The 16,456-nt window shown below is 29.2% G+C and overlaps 1 protein-coding gene across 1 annotated transcript in view; it reads right to left on the bottom strand.

Annotated features, from left to right (window-relative positions):
* Positions 1-16,456, bottom strand: part of LOC145749896 (roundabout homolog 2-like) — a 47,029-nt gene that overhangs the window by 26,124 nt on the left and 4,449 nt on the right. Inside the window, exons 2-3 of the mRNA XM_082565782.1 lie at positions 13,657-13,878; positions 12,617-12,763 (exon numbers count right to left, since the gene is read on the bottom strand). Coding sequence (XP_082421908.1) covers positions 12,617-12,763; positions 13,657-13,878 — 369 coding nt within the window. The remainder of the gene's footprint in view (positions 1-12,616; positions 12,764-13,656; positions 13,879-16,456) is intronic.

Raw genomic sequence — 16,456 nt, 5'->3', positions numbered from 1 at the left:
GCAACGAAACTGACGTCACGTCCGCGGAAATAATTAAAGAGGAAATGACTGATATAGAATTCTGGTGATAATTTCTAAGTTCGCACGGGAAATATTCGGCTGGACTCGATAGCACGCTTGGCTGGCCCGCAACCTAGTATTATGACGTCATAATAAGGCACTTATAGCGCTAGCGACAAAATTTTAAATGTACTGCTATTTGGAATTCCATTTTAAACGATTCTTAACCAAAAAGAGCAGATAAAACATAATACATTACCACATACAGGTGGCATACGAAAGCGAAAAGATCTTATCTGGTAAAATAGTCGCTTATGTAAGTGCGCAATACTTATTCTCACTTCTACTCGATGCATTTAACATTAAGGGTAAATAACAGTCGGTTTGGATACGTGTGAAAATAAGCACGTCCGGCTGAATGTCGATTTTTTGGTATAGGAATGTAAAGTGGAGGATAACAATTCTATCTCCATTATCAATAAATAAAAATTTCGTAAGAAAAATTTGCCTTTACTGATGATTGTAAAGAAATATGCTTTTAAAATATTTTAAAATTCAAATTTTTTGTCGCAAAAAAAAAACATTTTTGTTTGTTGTTTTTTTTTCGTCTTATATTAACAAAACCTACTTAAAAAATGCTACACGAAAATCCTAGGATTAAATTTGGTGCCTTATTATATAGGACAAGTGGCCTTTAAAAAATTAGGTTCTAAAAATTTAAAATTTTTTTCATAAATCACGTTGTTAAAGTTATTATGATACACCGGCTTTCTAGCCTATGTGACGTCACAATATGTAATGTTCGGATTATGATCTCATTTCGGGAGATACTTTCTCATACTCAACCATACTCATGATTTTAATTGTGATGTCATAGAGGGCTTAATGGTCTCTCGGGTAATTGAACAGGGGTTTTGACCGGATGTGACAATCCACTGTTTACATAATGACAGAGAATAAATAAATTCGAAAATGTAAACAAAACCTAAATGGGAGGATTTAGAAGGGGTTAAATGCTTAAAAAGATTTAAAGAGTCACCAAATTTTAAACAGTTATAACAAAAACATTTAATTTAGTTGGATAAAAATGTCAAAACACATACATTGCTTATATCAGGGAAAAAGGCCAACAAACTCAGTAATAAAACATTGTACATACACATCTACTAATATTCATCATTGCCAAAACACATCAGGGCGTTGGTTCGATCCCCACTGTTTTCATGGTGTAGCGCCCTTGAGTAAGGCGCTATCAACTGTCATACTAAGCCAGTACTTAATCGGCAGTATATATCGGGCAATTATAATCTATAATATTCCAAACTGCAAAAGGAATTTAAGACTGGGTCGTGGAAACAAATGTTACTCTATGTTTAAGTCGCGAATTCGACCTTCACACATTGAGGATAACGATATATATGAAAATGCACCTAGAAGCAGACAGAAAATGTGGTCGCTAGTAAAGCATTTCTCAATGTAAGTTAAAGGATAATGTTACCGCTACCAAGTAACCCTATACCTACTTGGGATTAGGATAAAAACTGACACCGTTCTAACACTTTAATTTAAAGAAAATGAGGTACTGACAGACGGAAAAAGTAGGCATTTAAATAGGTGATAAAAATAGCAATTTTAGCTCCTTTTAAATTCAATTTTAAAGGTAAATTTAAACTTTCAGTAGCGTTGAGTATTTAAAAAAAGGCTGTAAGGTAAGGGTTGTAGTGTTAAGCCATATTGCGTGTTAGTGTGTTCGTTTAATTTAAAATCTTTGAAGCTCTTTTATGCAATATTTGAACTGTAACAAACCCAAGTTTTGCATTTAAATAAAATGAATAATTAATAATAAGACATACACATACAAAACAACACAAACCTCATGCATTTTTAAAACATAAACCTAGACTTAGAACGCAATCGTAATTAGTAAAACCTTGCGTTAAATTGTAGGTAATTATTGTAAAAAAAACTGATAATTTTAGCAACAACGTGGCCCGGATGTTAAAGTGACCTTCATGACCTAATGCTCAAGTAGCCTATCCAACAATTTAACCTAAAAGTCTGCATACCAAGTCAGTTGTGCAAAAATTAAACACAAAAATTTTAAACATTGTCACAACAGCATGCTATACTAACTATGCGTAGAATATAAGCGAAGATTTTATATTTTATAAGTCAATTGTCCCGTTAAACTTTTTTAAGCGTTTAACTTTAGTTATTTTGAGTATTTGTAATTGCATAAAACTTAAATACATTCTAAAGTGATAACTCTGTCTTAAATCATACAAAAATAAAATTTAAACACAGAAAAAATGACAAAACTTATGTTGGATAAGGTCACTAAATCCAGAATATGTAAAAAATGTTATACAATCTTTATTATTTTCCTCTAGTATGTTATAACGTAAGCATTACTTGGAATTTTTAAAGGGTACTCAATACCGATATAATGCTGTCTTTTAGCGAAAATTCGAAATATGACGGATCTTTCAACTGGCAATTCTTAACTCAGATTTATCGACAAGACAGGCGCCTCCGTAAATTTTACTTTCTGACAAGTGATGACGTACACAATGCACTTTGTTCTAGAATTATGCCAGTCACGTGACACAATTAAAATATGCAAAAAGTTCATAAAAATATTTTTTTTTGTAAATATTTAAATTACGTCATAGTTTTATTTATTAATGAGATTTTGGGCTAATTAAGGTCTAATGGTAATTTAAATTACATGTAATGTCATGTTAAACTTTTATAATCGATATATGGTTTACCCAAGCAAAAAAATAACAAAAAAAATTTAATATAGTTCCACTATTTCTAATTTATTAAAAAATTCTAAACAATATTGTCAAATTGTCATCAATCTTATTTCATAACAAAAGACAAAAAATTAAATTAAAAATACCCCAATAAAAATATTTATTAAATTTAATATAATCTAATTTAAGAGATAATGTAAATATTTGTAATATTATTTTCCCACTGAATTGACTTTAAAAAGATGAAGACATTTTGTTTAGATTATCTTTTGTAACTTAAAAGTAATAAAGGGGGGTATTGTTAAATCTTTTGAGGGGAGTATTTAATTTTTATTCTTAAAATAAATCGTAAATTAAATAGATAAAAAAATGGCTTGAGTAAATCAAATAAAGTTTGTCATTTTTGAAAAAGTTGTTGATATCAAAAAATAAAATAATTTTCAAACAATTCGAAATAAAAATACTTCAAAAAAATTTGAAATCGTTTCCGGGGAAAAAATATTCAAAGATTGCCCGAAAATGTTATTCCTAAAATACTTTTGAAATTATCCTCGGCAAATCAAAACAGTTTGAAATCTTGATTAAATATAGAAAATAAGGGTTTTGATCAGTTATGTCTACTTTAAACGACAGAAAGCAAGCGTTTGTAAGTCATGGTGCTAGTCATGTATAATTGAACGAAAAACTTTTTTGCCCCCGCCCCTGGTTGAGCTTTGAAGATTTAAATGTTCATTTCCTATATATAGGGTTTAGATTTCAAACAGGAACTGTCTGATATTATCGGTGATAAAACATAACCACCGACATTTAGTAAAAACAAACAAATTATACTGGATAAAATCTTTGAAAATTTTTTTCTTTTTTTTAATTTTTTTTCGAAAATTTTTAAAATGTCGACATTTTTTCATTTTTTGAGAATTCAATTCTCGACATTTGCAGAGTCATTTGAAACACTTTAATAACACTCTTAACATGAAATTGTTGTATCGACAAAGCCCTTAAGCAAACAAAAACGAACTGAACACAGCCTAAACAAATCATTGTGATGGTGTAAAGTTGTATATACAGTCCAGGCCCCACACATTGACATTTGTAACAACTTTAGCATGTTTCAAGCATCAATATAATCATAACTCGAGCCTAAATAACTAACTCGAAAAAACTGACAAAGTTCAAAAAGTAGAAATCTTAAATAAACAAAAAGGTTTTACCAGATTTTTGTACATTGATCCCTTTCCAGAACTAAGTAAAAGTGTAGACACAATTAGAAAAAACAAATTGACACACAACAGTTATTGATGACATAATTGTACATACTTGGAATAGCAAAATGCTGTGATATAATCGACTTTAAGTGATTCGGAGTCTATATAAAACCAAAATCGATGTTTAAGAGAGCTTGGCTAGGTTGTATTTTGTCAAAACCGGGCTAAAATCTTGAGTTGAGGCTGTGTCAACATTTCGAACGACTTATGGTTGTTGGAAAAAGATTGTGGTCCATTAATATTGTTTTCATACAGCATGGTTTAATTTAAATGTAACGGCATATTTTTAACAGAAAAAATATATTTAATGGCTTAAAAAATAAAAGTTGACCCAAATTTTTAAAAGTTTTGCAAGATTGAAAAATTCAGCAAATTTTTTCATGTTTTGAGACAAATTTTTCAAATCTTTTAATGTTTTGAGCCAAAAAAAATATTTCTTAAAAACAAAAGACACTAACAACACAAACCTATCAAGAACTAGTATTGCCAAATGGAAAGTGAACTGCCGGTCTAAGGGTCACTTCATTTCCTATCAGCAAATCTAAAGCGAACTCGTTACTTCCTTCGTGCGACTTCTACATAACATTATTACCTTGGGTCACGGGGTTATATCTTAATGACTACGCCATGTCTGTTGTTTAAATATATTTCATAATTGGCAGGGCGCATTTAGCGACCCAATATGTTACGGTTGATTGTAATTGAAAGCCAGACGATCTCGTATACTCGGTTTAATACTTGGCACAGAAATCGTAATTCTCCGTCTACGGTTTCTACCTTTTCGCTTATTTCTTTGATGTGGTGGGGTTATAAACCTGTCAGTAACGTTTACATTGATTTTAGCAGCACCGGAAAGGGAAAGATTTCGAGCGGGCGCCAATAAAATATGGGCTTAAAAACAAAAATTCTTGGGTAAGCCAAATTAAGAGTGGGCAGAAAAACTTTTCCAAAATTAAAATAAAATCAAAATATTCTAGCAATGTAAGCTTAACAGATCACATAAGACTTTACATATAGCACTGGTTTTAAATGTTAGTAATACCTTTGTATATACATATTAATTAAAGAAACTAAATACCTTTTCAACTAGGGCATAAGCTAAATTGCACCGCCTAATGATTCAATTAAATCAATTAACTTAAAGTGGAAATATGGTAAAAATTTACAATTTTGTTTATCAGTACATCAGTATTTTGATTTGTAATAACAAAACAAAAAAACTAGATAACTCTGTTTTTATCGGCAAGTGATCTTCAAAAAGTAGTCGAGGCATTTTGTTGTCAGTGCAGAAGTCGAGGCATTTTGTTGTCAGTGCAGAAGGCTTGACACATACAAAATGATTCTACATTCTCAAGCTATGTGTACATGTAAAATGACACCATTTCAATCATCCAAAAATTAAATTTAAAACACAACTTAAAAATGCGATTTTTAAAAAGTGTCGCTAATATTAGTTAAAAGTTGTTTATTTATTTCAAGTAGGGATTTTTGTAAACGTTATTCAAGGATGCTGGATAAGCAGTAGCGCAAAAAAAACTAACTGTTTTGGAAATAAACTAGTGATTGGTGTTATGATAAATTCCCTGAAATCTCATCCTTTACCCTCAGATCTTAGTAAACAGCCCCATTTCCTATCCATGCGCATGGCTGCACTTCATAGCACCTTAACCGCTATCCTGTTACTTTCTTTGAGAATTGAATAACAAAGTTGGCAAATCGCACAAACACATCACATATCAATGTCCCTATTTTTAAACTAAACGGAAAATAGAAATCAAGTAATCTTTGGTTTTTATCTTAAATCAAGAACCCTTAAAATAGAATGGAGACGGGTTTGAGTTCCCCGAAATTTGATAACAAAATTTCTGGTTGACAACTTTTCCGGAAGATAGCGCACGCGGTTACAACCCTTATTCAATCCACCACAATTAAGGAAGCACTTCAAAAAACGGATCCAACAATAAGTCAAAAAATGAGCATTCTGCAGATATGGTTTATAGACATGCGGTTAAGTATTGTTACAAAACATAAGCGCTATTGTTTTGCTACAACTATTAATAACAATATGATCTGGAAATGCTGGGTAAATAGAAAAATGCAGTGACTTGTAACTGGTGTACAGCTGGTTGGTTATTCTTGCGATAAAATAAGTTTCATCTGCATACACTTTGACCTAAGTGTGTAGCCTATTATGTGGGTGTTATTTACGTAAAAATATAGACTAGTTAAAATATAAAACAGTCAATAAAATATAGCATTACATTTTTAGTTTTAGCGTGCATGTAAACAAGGCAATATATATATATACATTGACTTGTTCTTTTTTTTCTCACAAATAAGCCATGGATGTGGTTTTATAAGAGTGTTGTAATTACAAGTACAAAAGCTAAAATGTGTCAAAAATTTGATTTATTTTTAAACAAGCTGTCCATAATCCTTTTAAAGTGTGAGCCATAATTGCATAGAACTTATAAACTCCTGTCCTATTTAAAGTGTGTGGGTCGTATTGGATATTTACCAACGCTCAATTATGTTATTAAAAATTTGAGCTCATATATTTTGTTCCTTTAGACTGGGTTCAACTTAATTGAGCTAGGTCGAACTTAATTCGAAATTAAACCAGATATAAATTTAACAACCGTATTGTTTTAGTAAATATTTAAAATTTTAGAAAATAGAAAACTTTAAAATATCTGAATTAAATTTTTTTTTTTTTTAACTCAAAAATAACGATTTTTTATGTAAGTACCAAAGGTTATTTTTTATTTATCATAATTTAACTACATCAGTGACTAAAAAATAATCGAAATAATTTTCTCATGTACGCACAGGATAGCTATTAAGTCAATTATCGAGGCCCGACACATTTTATGACCGTCTAGAGAGACGCGTTAAAAACTGCCCTTTTCGCCAATAAAAGCTCACCATTAGTCAAGTACAATAATACATTAAAGTCACCAGTGTTTTATGGCCCAGCATGTCGCATTGTTTAAGTTTAAACCTTCTCAAAAATCGAGATATTCGTAAGACCACCTACGCTCGACATAATCCACTGTGATCCCTATCACCCTAGCGTTTCCGCGCAATTATGACGTCACAGAATAAATGACGTCACTATAAATCAGTCACCGGACTTTATAAATTATATAAATATGTTTACGATATGCGAAATCGGTTTAATCCTTTTATAGACATCGGCGGTAGACTGTAAAAGACGATTCAATTAGGTTTTAAAGAAAGGTTACGATGTGAGATATTTTCCAGGTCACGTGGGAATACGGCGGATGAATACATTAATGCAGGAAGTCTGCGGATAACACCTTCGTCAGATGACGTAAAATTTCAAAAAACCCGCCCAACCAAAAAGCGATTTCTAGGAATAGGTTCAATTTTAAAGGTAGCAATCAAACAATGATATTTTTCCCCGTTTCGGTGAGATATAATAATCCACTTTAAAATCTAATTTGTGGTCAATTCCCCTTGAATTTTCGAAAAAATTTTCAATTCACAAATTCCGTCGGAAAATTATGCAATTTACATTTAAAAAAAAATCACGTTTTCTAAGTCACGATTTCAAATTCGTTCTAATTACGTCACTTTATAATTCGAAAACCAAACATTTTAGAAAATGAAAAATGCGATTAAAGGTATTGAGAGTTAAGTTACAACTAGAACGTATGACACCCTATACCATGAAGGCAATATCGTGGACTAGATTAAGTAAAAATAAGTCGCCGGGTCGTAATTTAACGTTTGAAATAGTAGCTTAAGTCATAGCTCTATGTAATATAAGATGTTTAATAAATTGCTGATCTAAATAGCGGGTATAGTATTAGAATAATCTTTCTTTAAATCCGAAAAATAAATAATTTTAAACAAAAGATATTTTATCCTCAATTTAGACAACGTACTTTACAACTTAGTATACTATCAATATATGCCCATATAAAGCAATGTCGACAACGCTGGATTTTTTATGGAAACAAGTCAAAATATTTATTACAAATTCCAGAATAATTTAAAAGATTCCTTCTCAGCACGTGACCTGTGAGTCAACAAGTCTCCCGTCGGTCTATTATGACATCACAAACAAGCGAATTGTCACGCCGAGTTAACAAACAAAACACAAATCACATTTTTTGAGGAAAAGTTAAAAATGTAACAATTTTGACATTTGTGCAGCTGGTGATAATACGTCATCTTGTGTTTTTAGATTTTAATGAGTTTTGTGTATTGGTCGGAGTTTAAAAATAAATCAATTTGTTTTTACAGTAAAAAGTTCCATATAAAGTAAAATTTAATTTAAATAAAATCCATAAATAAAAAAACAAATATAAAAATTCAAGAAAAATCAGCATTGAATTAGTTTTGCATTTAAAAATAACAAAACCTAATTTTTAAATTGACAATAATTTACAGTAATCACCAATGCCGCTACTAAATTAACATTAATTTAAAGACTTCGAATAATCAAATAATTTAATAAAATAAATTCCCAAAACCACCTGCAAAATTATACTATGACGTTATATGCTCTCGTTACCCGCCTTCAAAGCTTTAAAGGCCTACCGAACGTGCGATATACAATAAAACCGACAAGACCAGGTATTATTTCAACATCTGTGATCTATATACCTGTTATTATCAAGCCCAGGGTTATAAGTAAAGCTGGGCTCTGCCTTTGTAGATAAGCCTGGACAACTGTATTAGGCTTTGAATTATAAAATATCGGCCAATGGATTAATATAGTCGTATCAAAGGTATTTTTAACGTTAATATTGTATTACCTACTCAAGGTCCGTTTATTTTATTGTTTGATATGCTATGTTAAGTCTAGTTGATCTATTAAGTGCATTTTAACTGCTTTTTAGTAGGTAAAAATTGTTACCATTGCCAAGGGTATTTTACAACAGGCACAAAAAAATTAACATTGAAAACTTTCCCACGGTGTGATGTAGTTAAATATGGAACTGTGCCATATATATCACAGGTGCGAAGTTTAAAGGAACAAATTAAAGAGCTTCTGATTTCCGTTCGATAACAATATTTGAATAGAGCGTCGAGACTTCACAAACATTTTTCCCCGACCCAAATCTAAATCTTAATGAAACGAAAGGCGACGATTGACATCAAAGTCAGTATCACACGTTTACACACATCAAATATAAAGGCGTTTAGATCAGAATTTTTATGAGTCTTTTAGGCGTTGATATCTGGATACCGAGATTTTAACAGTTCTATACTTCGCCTCATTTATAAGCGTTCAAGCATGGCGCTAGTTAAGCGATCAAAGAACGACTGAAAAAATGATTTTGACAGCATATATCACCCTGTCACGTGCTTTTTGCCAGTCTGTCAACCTAACCCTAAATTGATACCATAACTGGGCTAATTTTGTGTAAATTATACCCGTGGGTTCTATATTAAACCCCGTTCTGTATCAGTCAATGTCTAAACCTCTTTGTTTGCGAAAACAAATAACACAAAACACAATTACATGCTTATTACTGAGATATAATTGTACACATTTACCGCAGAGGCCGTGAACTTGGATTTTGTTTCATATGGTTCTGTAATTTGACACATTATATATATAACAGAATGGCAAATTGATGTTTGTTTATGTATAGTCGACTTTTAAAAACAAATAAAGTTAAAATACCCAGATTTTGCAACAGACAAAAAAGCAAACTTTTATGTAATATTAAAAACAAAAATATATTTGAAGTATTTTTAGTAACATAAACTTGTCACGAAACCACTTTGCCCTTTAAAGTAATTACTTATCTTTCTTAAACATAAATTATGGAAGAACTCATCTCAAAGACAAAATGATCTTTAAAGGATATTGCGTTAAAATGTTGAATAATTCAACAGACAGTGTACGGGTTAAAAATATTGTTTACTCAAAGAAGTTTTATAGTTTTAAAAAAAACTAACGAATAATTAATAAATTTAAAATAAAACCTGTTTATTCTACAATAGACTCCTTTATTTTAGAATACCTATTATTAATAATTTATTATTTTAATTAATTATTTAAACCCAACTAATTGAATAGTTTTAGTTTACATATAGTTTACAAAAAAAAACGCCCAAAAAAATGTATAAGCATATTTATATTTAATAAGGTGAGATGTAATTTAAGAGAGTTCTATATTAGTTTTCACAGCTCGATATAACTTCAAATACAATATCTAACACAAGAGGTAATAAGAAAATCTCATGAGAATTGATGATAATAAACTATTATACTTGTCAATCCTAATAAAAGGCCATTTATAGTTTAATAAAGGTGGTTTAAATGGATTAAGTGTTTAAATGACAGTTACAATTAGATGATATATTATAATTTAATTTAAAAACAATACAAAAAACATTAGACCAATATGTAATTATTTTTAAAATTTTAAAAAGTAGTCCTAAACAAATTTAACAAATAAACAACTTTGTTTTTAACCTATGCATTATTTATTAAAGTTTAACAACGTTAAGATAACATTTAACCCTGTTCTATGTTAATTGGAAATAAAAATTCCAACTTTTATTTACCAATTATCAATTTAGTTTTAAATTAAGGTTAAAAGGTTATCAATATTCAATTTAAATTTGTTGATAATTAGACCAACATTATTTATTTATTTTGTTAATTAAAGTCTAAAAATTAGTGTATATATACGGTAATATTTAAATTGATTAATAAAACAGTATTCAAAATTTTTTTTTAAATTTTTGTAACAACTTTTAAAAATGTTATTTTAAATTTTTTTAATATGAACTTCAAATGTCTATGACGTCACAAGATAAATGAAATTACAACTGATGACTTTTTGGCAATAAAGTCGGGCGTGAATTTCGAAAAAATTGACGGAACATTAACAAAACAATTTTAACTTTAATTTCAGTATTTTAACAACCCGGTCTTTCAAGACGAAAATTTAATCGATTTTATTTCAATTTTGAGTGAAAATTTCAAGTAATTAAGGAAAAACACAAACTTTAAAATGAAGCTTGAACTGAAATTAAATTAGCCTAGCGCTTACAAGCAAGCAAATTGGAATTTAAGAGCGGGTAATTCACTTATAAAGAATTATTTCGGAGTCCCTACATACATTTTCTAGAGCAGGCCAACTTGTACCCATTTAAACTTTAAATAAAAATCAAAAATTGTCTAAAAATTGCTTTTTTAGTAGTATACCTATTAACAATGGTATAGAAAATTATAAAATTTTTTTTTAAATGATTAAAATTTTTGTGTCGAATTTTAAACAGACTCTGTCAAAAGCTTAGTTCGATTTTCTAGATAATTGTCAAACAGGTGCGGCCAAAAACAATGTCACGCAAAATTTAAATTCTTACAAAAAAATCTTAAATTTTTGCCACCCAAAAAATGACACATTTTTTATTACAATTTCAGTCTATAACATAAAATATTATGTAATATAAATAAACCCAGTCAGCCTAATAAATAAACAAAAACCAAAGGGGGTCAAATTATTAAAATTTACCAGTCATATGTAGACATAAATGAATTACACAATATGATATTGCAACAGTTAATATTAGGTAATAAATATCAAGCTAATACAAATAACATTGCTACCCCGCAACGAAAGCGATTTAATTAAAGATGTTAAAAAAATTACACAATCTTAATAAATCTTTGCTAAGGAATTTTATATGACAAGAATACACACCGTACAGAAGTAGGTTAAAAATCGTATTTTTGACATGTTTTATAGTCCTAAGGTCGGCGAATCAAAGTCCGAAAGCCTAGGTGGTCAATGGCAGGTGTTAGGTTTGTATTACGGGTCACAAAAAAACGACAATTTTCCAAACAAAAACATCCCAACGCCTTAGTAACCAATATATAGGAAACCAATAAAAGTGGATATTAATATAATAACAACTCAATATGACGTGATAATAAGATGGATTGTGACGTGTTTAAGATAGCGCGCTTGAAAATTGTGAGAATTTTCAAATTTTGGAATTCAACTTTTTTCTGTTTATTATCAAAATATCAACATTGGATTTTTTAATGGGTTGTTATCAAGTTAAACAAACTTACTTAAAACATATTTCTATCCATTTGATATTAAATATCATGAAATATTAATCATATTCTGCGCGGTATTAAGTATTGACTACGAAAATAAATATTTAAATTGATAAAATGTTTCAAAAATGTAACTGAACCATTACTGGAAGCTGGTAAACATAACAGACAAATAAAAATACGTGATTTTTAAAGTTTTTTTGTGACGATTTAGATAACAATATAGCTAGCGAGTTGACTGTTTAATCCAATATGATAACATAGTTTGGAATGCGAATTTTGATTAAAATTATTCGCCATTAAAAATAACAAATATTATAAGTTGTAATACCCTTGCTTTAATAAAGTTAATTTTAAAACCTAAAGTTTAAATATCTTCTAATATTACCCCCTATTTTTACTGATAACTAAATGATAACACTTCACTCCCCCATCACATATCATTATAACACAATGTAACAATATCAATTACATTAGTAACAGATAATACAATCACACAAAATGGGAGTTTAAAAATACAGATTTTGACTTACTTGCTATTTGTACAGTAGCGTTTCTGCTCACAGCTTGTCCTACAGTATTACGGGCAACACATTGATATACTCCTGTATTCGCATCCTTGCCTTTTCCAATAATTTTTAGGAGGATTAAATCGTCGCCAAGAATCACAATCTCTCGAACTGTAAAAAAAATTCGCAATTTTTTTTTTTAAAGTTTAATTATTCTTTTTTTGTAACAATTTCAAAATTGCAATTTTTAAGCTATTTTTAATAAAAAAATTACAACAATTTTCGTTTTATAATTTTCACATAATCGAATTTCCAATGTTTACTGCCATTTTAAATCCAGGATCAGACGACCTAAGATTTCTATTGTTAGCTATGACGTCACAATATAGTGTACTAAATCCCCATTACCTTGTGTCGTAACAATTTCGCTACTTTTCGATGTTTTTTTAGGTGCTTTAAAAAGTCGTGCGGTTTAAAGGTATTTGAAAGTTTGCGCAATTAATTCGGAAAAGATTTTGTGGTAGTTATAAGTAAGTGAATATTTGCCTATAATCGTATTAAACACAATTCTCCATCAAAATACGTGTGAAAATTAGATTAACTTAAAACCGAAAACATAAATAAACAGAGAGTTTTAAACCGTTTATATCAGGTTATGGAAAACGGTTTTGACGTTGTGCTAAACATTGAATTTTGACAAGTTGAAAAGTGACGTAGGAGCAATGGCAGAGGGCATTTAGGTGCGCATCACCTTAAAACCTAAGGTCCTAAGTTTAATACCAACTAAAGGCATAGCGTCTTTAAATATTTTAGTTGGGTTCGTGGTTTAATACCAACTAAAGGTAAAGCGTCCTTAAATAATGTAGTAAGAGTCTAGGGTTTGATACCAGCTATAGGCACAGGTTCCTTGATTACTGTATTTGGGGTCCTGAGTTTGGAACCAACTGAAGGCATCGCGTAGAGTCATTATAGTGAAAAATAATTTTTTAAAAGTCACTAAAATTTTTTGTTGATGGAAAAAATCTAAAACGATAAATTAACAAAAAACCAAAAAAAAATCCTACTTCCAAGTTCGTTCAGAGGTCTCCCTTCCTTAAGCCACGAAATAACTGGAGTTGGAAACCCTGCTGCTCTACAATACAACCTTACATTGGGGGTTGATTTCTTAACGATTTGATTTGTGGGTTGTTCTACAATTTTTGGGGCTTCTGGGACCGAGTTTCGTTGAGCCAGGGGTTTTGGTAAAGATTCTAAGTTGTCTTCCGATGGAAGAGAAGCTGGAATAGCTAAAAAAAAATTATTTAAAATAAAGCACAAATCGATATTTTTAATATATAAACACTCAATTTTTTTAACACACAATTTTTTTTTTAAATATTAGTTTTTTTGATTCAGTTAAATTTTGTTCAAATTTATTGTTTATTAAATTAAAATTTAAAATATTCATCTTGTGTGCCTTATAACACGCGGGTATATCTTTACCTAATATTGACATTTTTTGACAGATTTACAAGACGAATGAGCCCGATATAATAGTTTAACCTGAAAAAATAGGAACTCCGCTTTATAAGATATAAATAACAGGCGACTGACCTGTCGAAAAAAAAACGCACGTGTTAATTTTAACTAAGATGGATTGAAATTGAAACCTACAGTCAATTGGTCGCCGAAATAATTCGTTAACTAGAATCGTTTGACCACAGATAACGTTTGGTAATTACCAGTTAAACCGCAAGATCGAGATAGGTTTACGTTAACACTGGATTCGAAATTAACCCGACGATTGGAAACGGATAGAAGTAATAACACATTAACGTTCCAACAAATTGTTTGTAAATTTTTAAACAATTAACAATATTAAGTTACCGATGATTTGTGACAAAAATTCTCAATCTAATTATTTTAATTTTTTGTGAAATTGTTTACTTAAATTTATCACAGTTATACTACATATCATTTAGTGCCAAAATTTTGGGTTCGGTGACCATGCCATAAAACATACTTAAAATCTTTATGTAAACATTAATATTTTTGGCATGTTTTAAATCATTAAATCGATTTTGTCATTTTTTCTTGTCGCATTGTTGTAATATTATTTGTATATCGTATTTATTATTTACTTTTATCAATGCGCGAAAAACCAAAATAAAAAAATAATCTTAAACATGCTTTAGTATCAATTTACATTTATTTGTGGTTTATAGTGTCGAATTGCATGAAAGCCTTGTTATATTAAAGTGCCTGTAGAAAGGATTAAAGTTTTTATGTAAAAAGTAAAGTGTATAGCATTAACCTACACATAATTCCTAATTCAATCAAAAATTACCATTTTTTCAAGATGTTTGCTAAACTAAGCTATTGATGGCCTATATAAACGTTATATGTAACAATCACACTCATTTTGACCCATTTTAAAATAAAAAATAGAGAATTTTTTTAAATTTAACAAGATTAAAAAAAAAACTATAAAAAAATTAGCAAAAATGTTTTTAAATTTTGCTCAAAATTTGTTGATTATTTAAATTTATTACATTGTTAGTTCATTATTACGTCATTCTATTAAGACAATGCATTAATGGAGTTCATTTATTGTACATGTAAGAACGACGACGATAATACAATTGAACTAAGTATTTTAATTTTTAATAAGGTGCATTAAATATTTATGCGAAAGTCGGGCAGCTGGCGATGTTAGATAATAACCTTTAAAAGCAAAAACTCAAAGCATTCCCATACGTGAATTTAAATGTTAAAAATTTTAAATAAAAGCCAATGGCATTTGGTATTTATAAATACTTACATTTTACATTTATTAAATTCTTACATTTTACATTTATTAAATTCTTACATTTTACAATAATTAAATACTTACATTTTACATTTATCAAATTCTTACATTTTACATTAATTAAATTCTTACATTTTACATTTATTAAATTCTTACATTTTACATTAATTAAATTCTTACATTTTACATTAATTAAATTCTTACATTTTACATTAATTAATTTCTTACATTTATAATTTTTCAAGATTTTAAAAACAAATTATTTTTTAAATATATTTCTAAGGAGTTGAAAAACTTAGATTTTAATTTTTTAACTAAGTTTTTATTGGTTTACAAGAGTAGCTCAGCATGTCCAAAACAAAGCTTTTATACCAACATGTTTTTAATGCCTATTTGCCTTTAAAAGACCACCCAAACCAACAAAAAGGGAGTGAACAGGTTAAGGCAATTACAAGTATACTAAAAAACGAAGTAACATGCTGTCGTTCAATAAAAAAAACTGGCTTTGAAGATTGTGCAAAAAAATTCAAAACCAGGTTAAAATTCCTACCAAAAAGACAGTTTAAATATTTGTAGTTTGGATTAAATTTAACCAAACAAACCGTTTCCTTCAATTTTGGTCGAAATTTTGTTGTGACATTTGCGCTTGAATCAAGTTTTTACACTTTTTTATTGACATAAGCGCCATGACTGCGTTCGGTAAATTTACAAATCACTGTTAAAATAAACAAATTATTTGACAACTTTAAAAAAATATTTTTCCCTATAAGAAATAATTCTCATATTAGTGTGAAAACAACCTTGACAAAAAAGGTTAGAAATATTTTGAATTTTTAAATTAAAACAATTTTGAATTTGAATTTGGTATTCCGTTATTTTAAATAATTAAGTATGTACTCAAAACACACAAAACGACCTAATAAACACTTTAACAAATACAATAACTACAAATCTTAATCAGCAATCGAAAAAATTTTAATTTGAATGTGAAAAAATTGTCAAAATTCAACGTCAAAATAAAGATTAAAAATAAAGGAATCACTAAAAAATTTCAAATTAATCCAACCAGCGTTCAT

This window comes from Corella eumyota, chromosome 1, assembly GCF_963082875.1.
Source record: "Corella eumyota chromosome 1, kaCorEumy4.1, whole genome shotgun sequence".
NCBI classification, from domain to species: domain Eukaryota; kingdom Metazoa; phylum Chordata; class Ascidiacea; order Phlebobranchia; family Corellidae; genus Corella; species Corella eumyota.
Note: the sequence above shows the minus strand (reverse complement) of the source record. Positions and strands in the feature narration are given on the sequence as shown.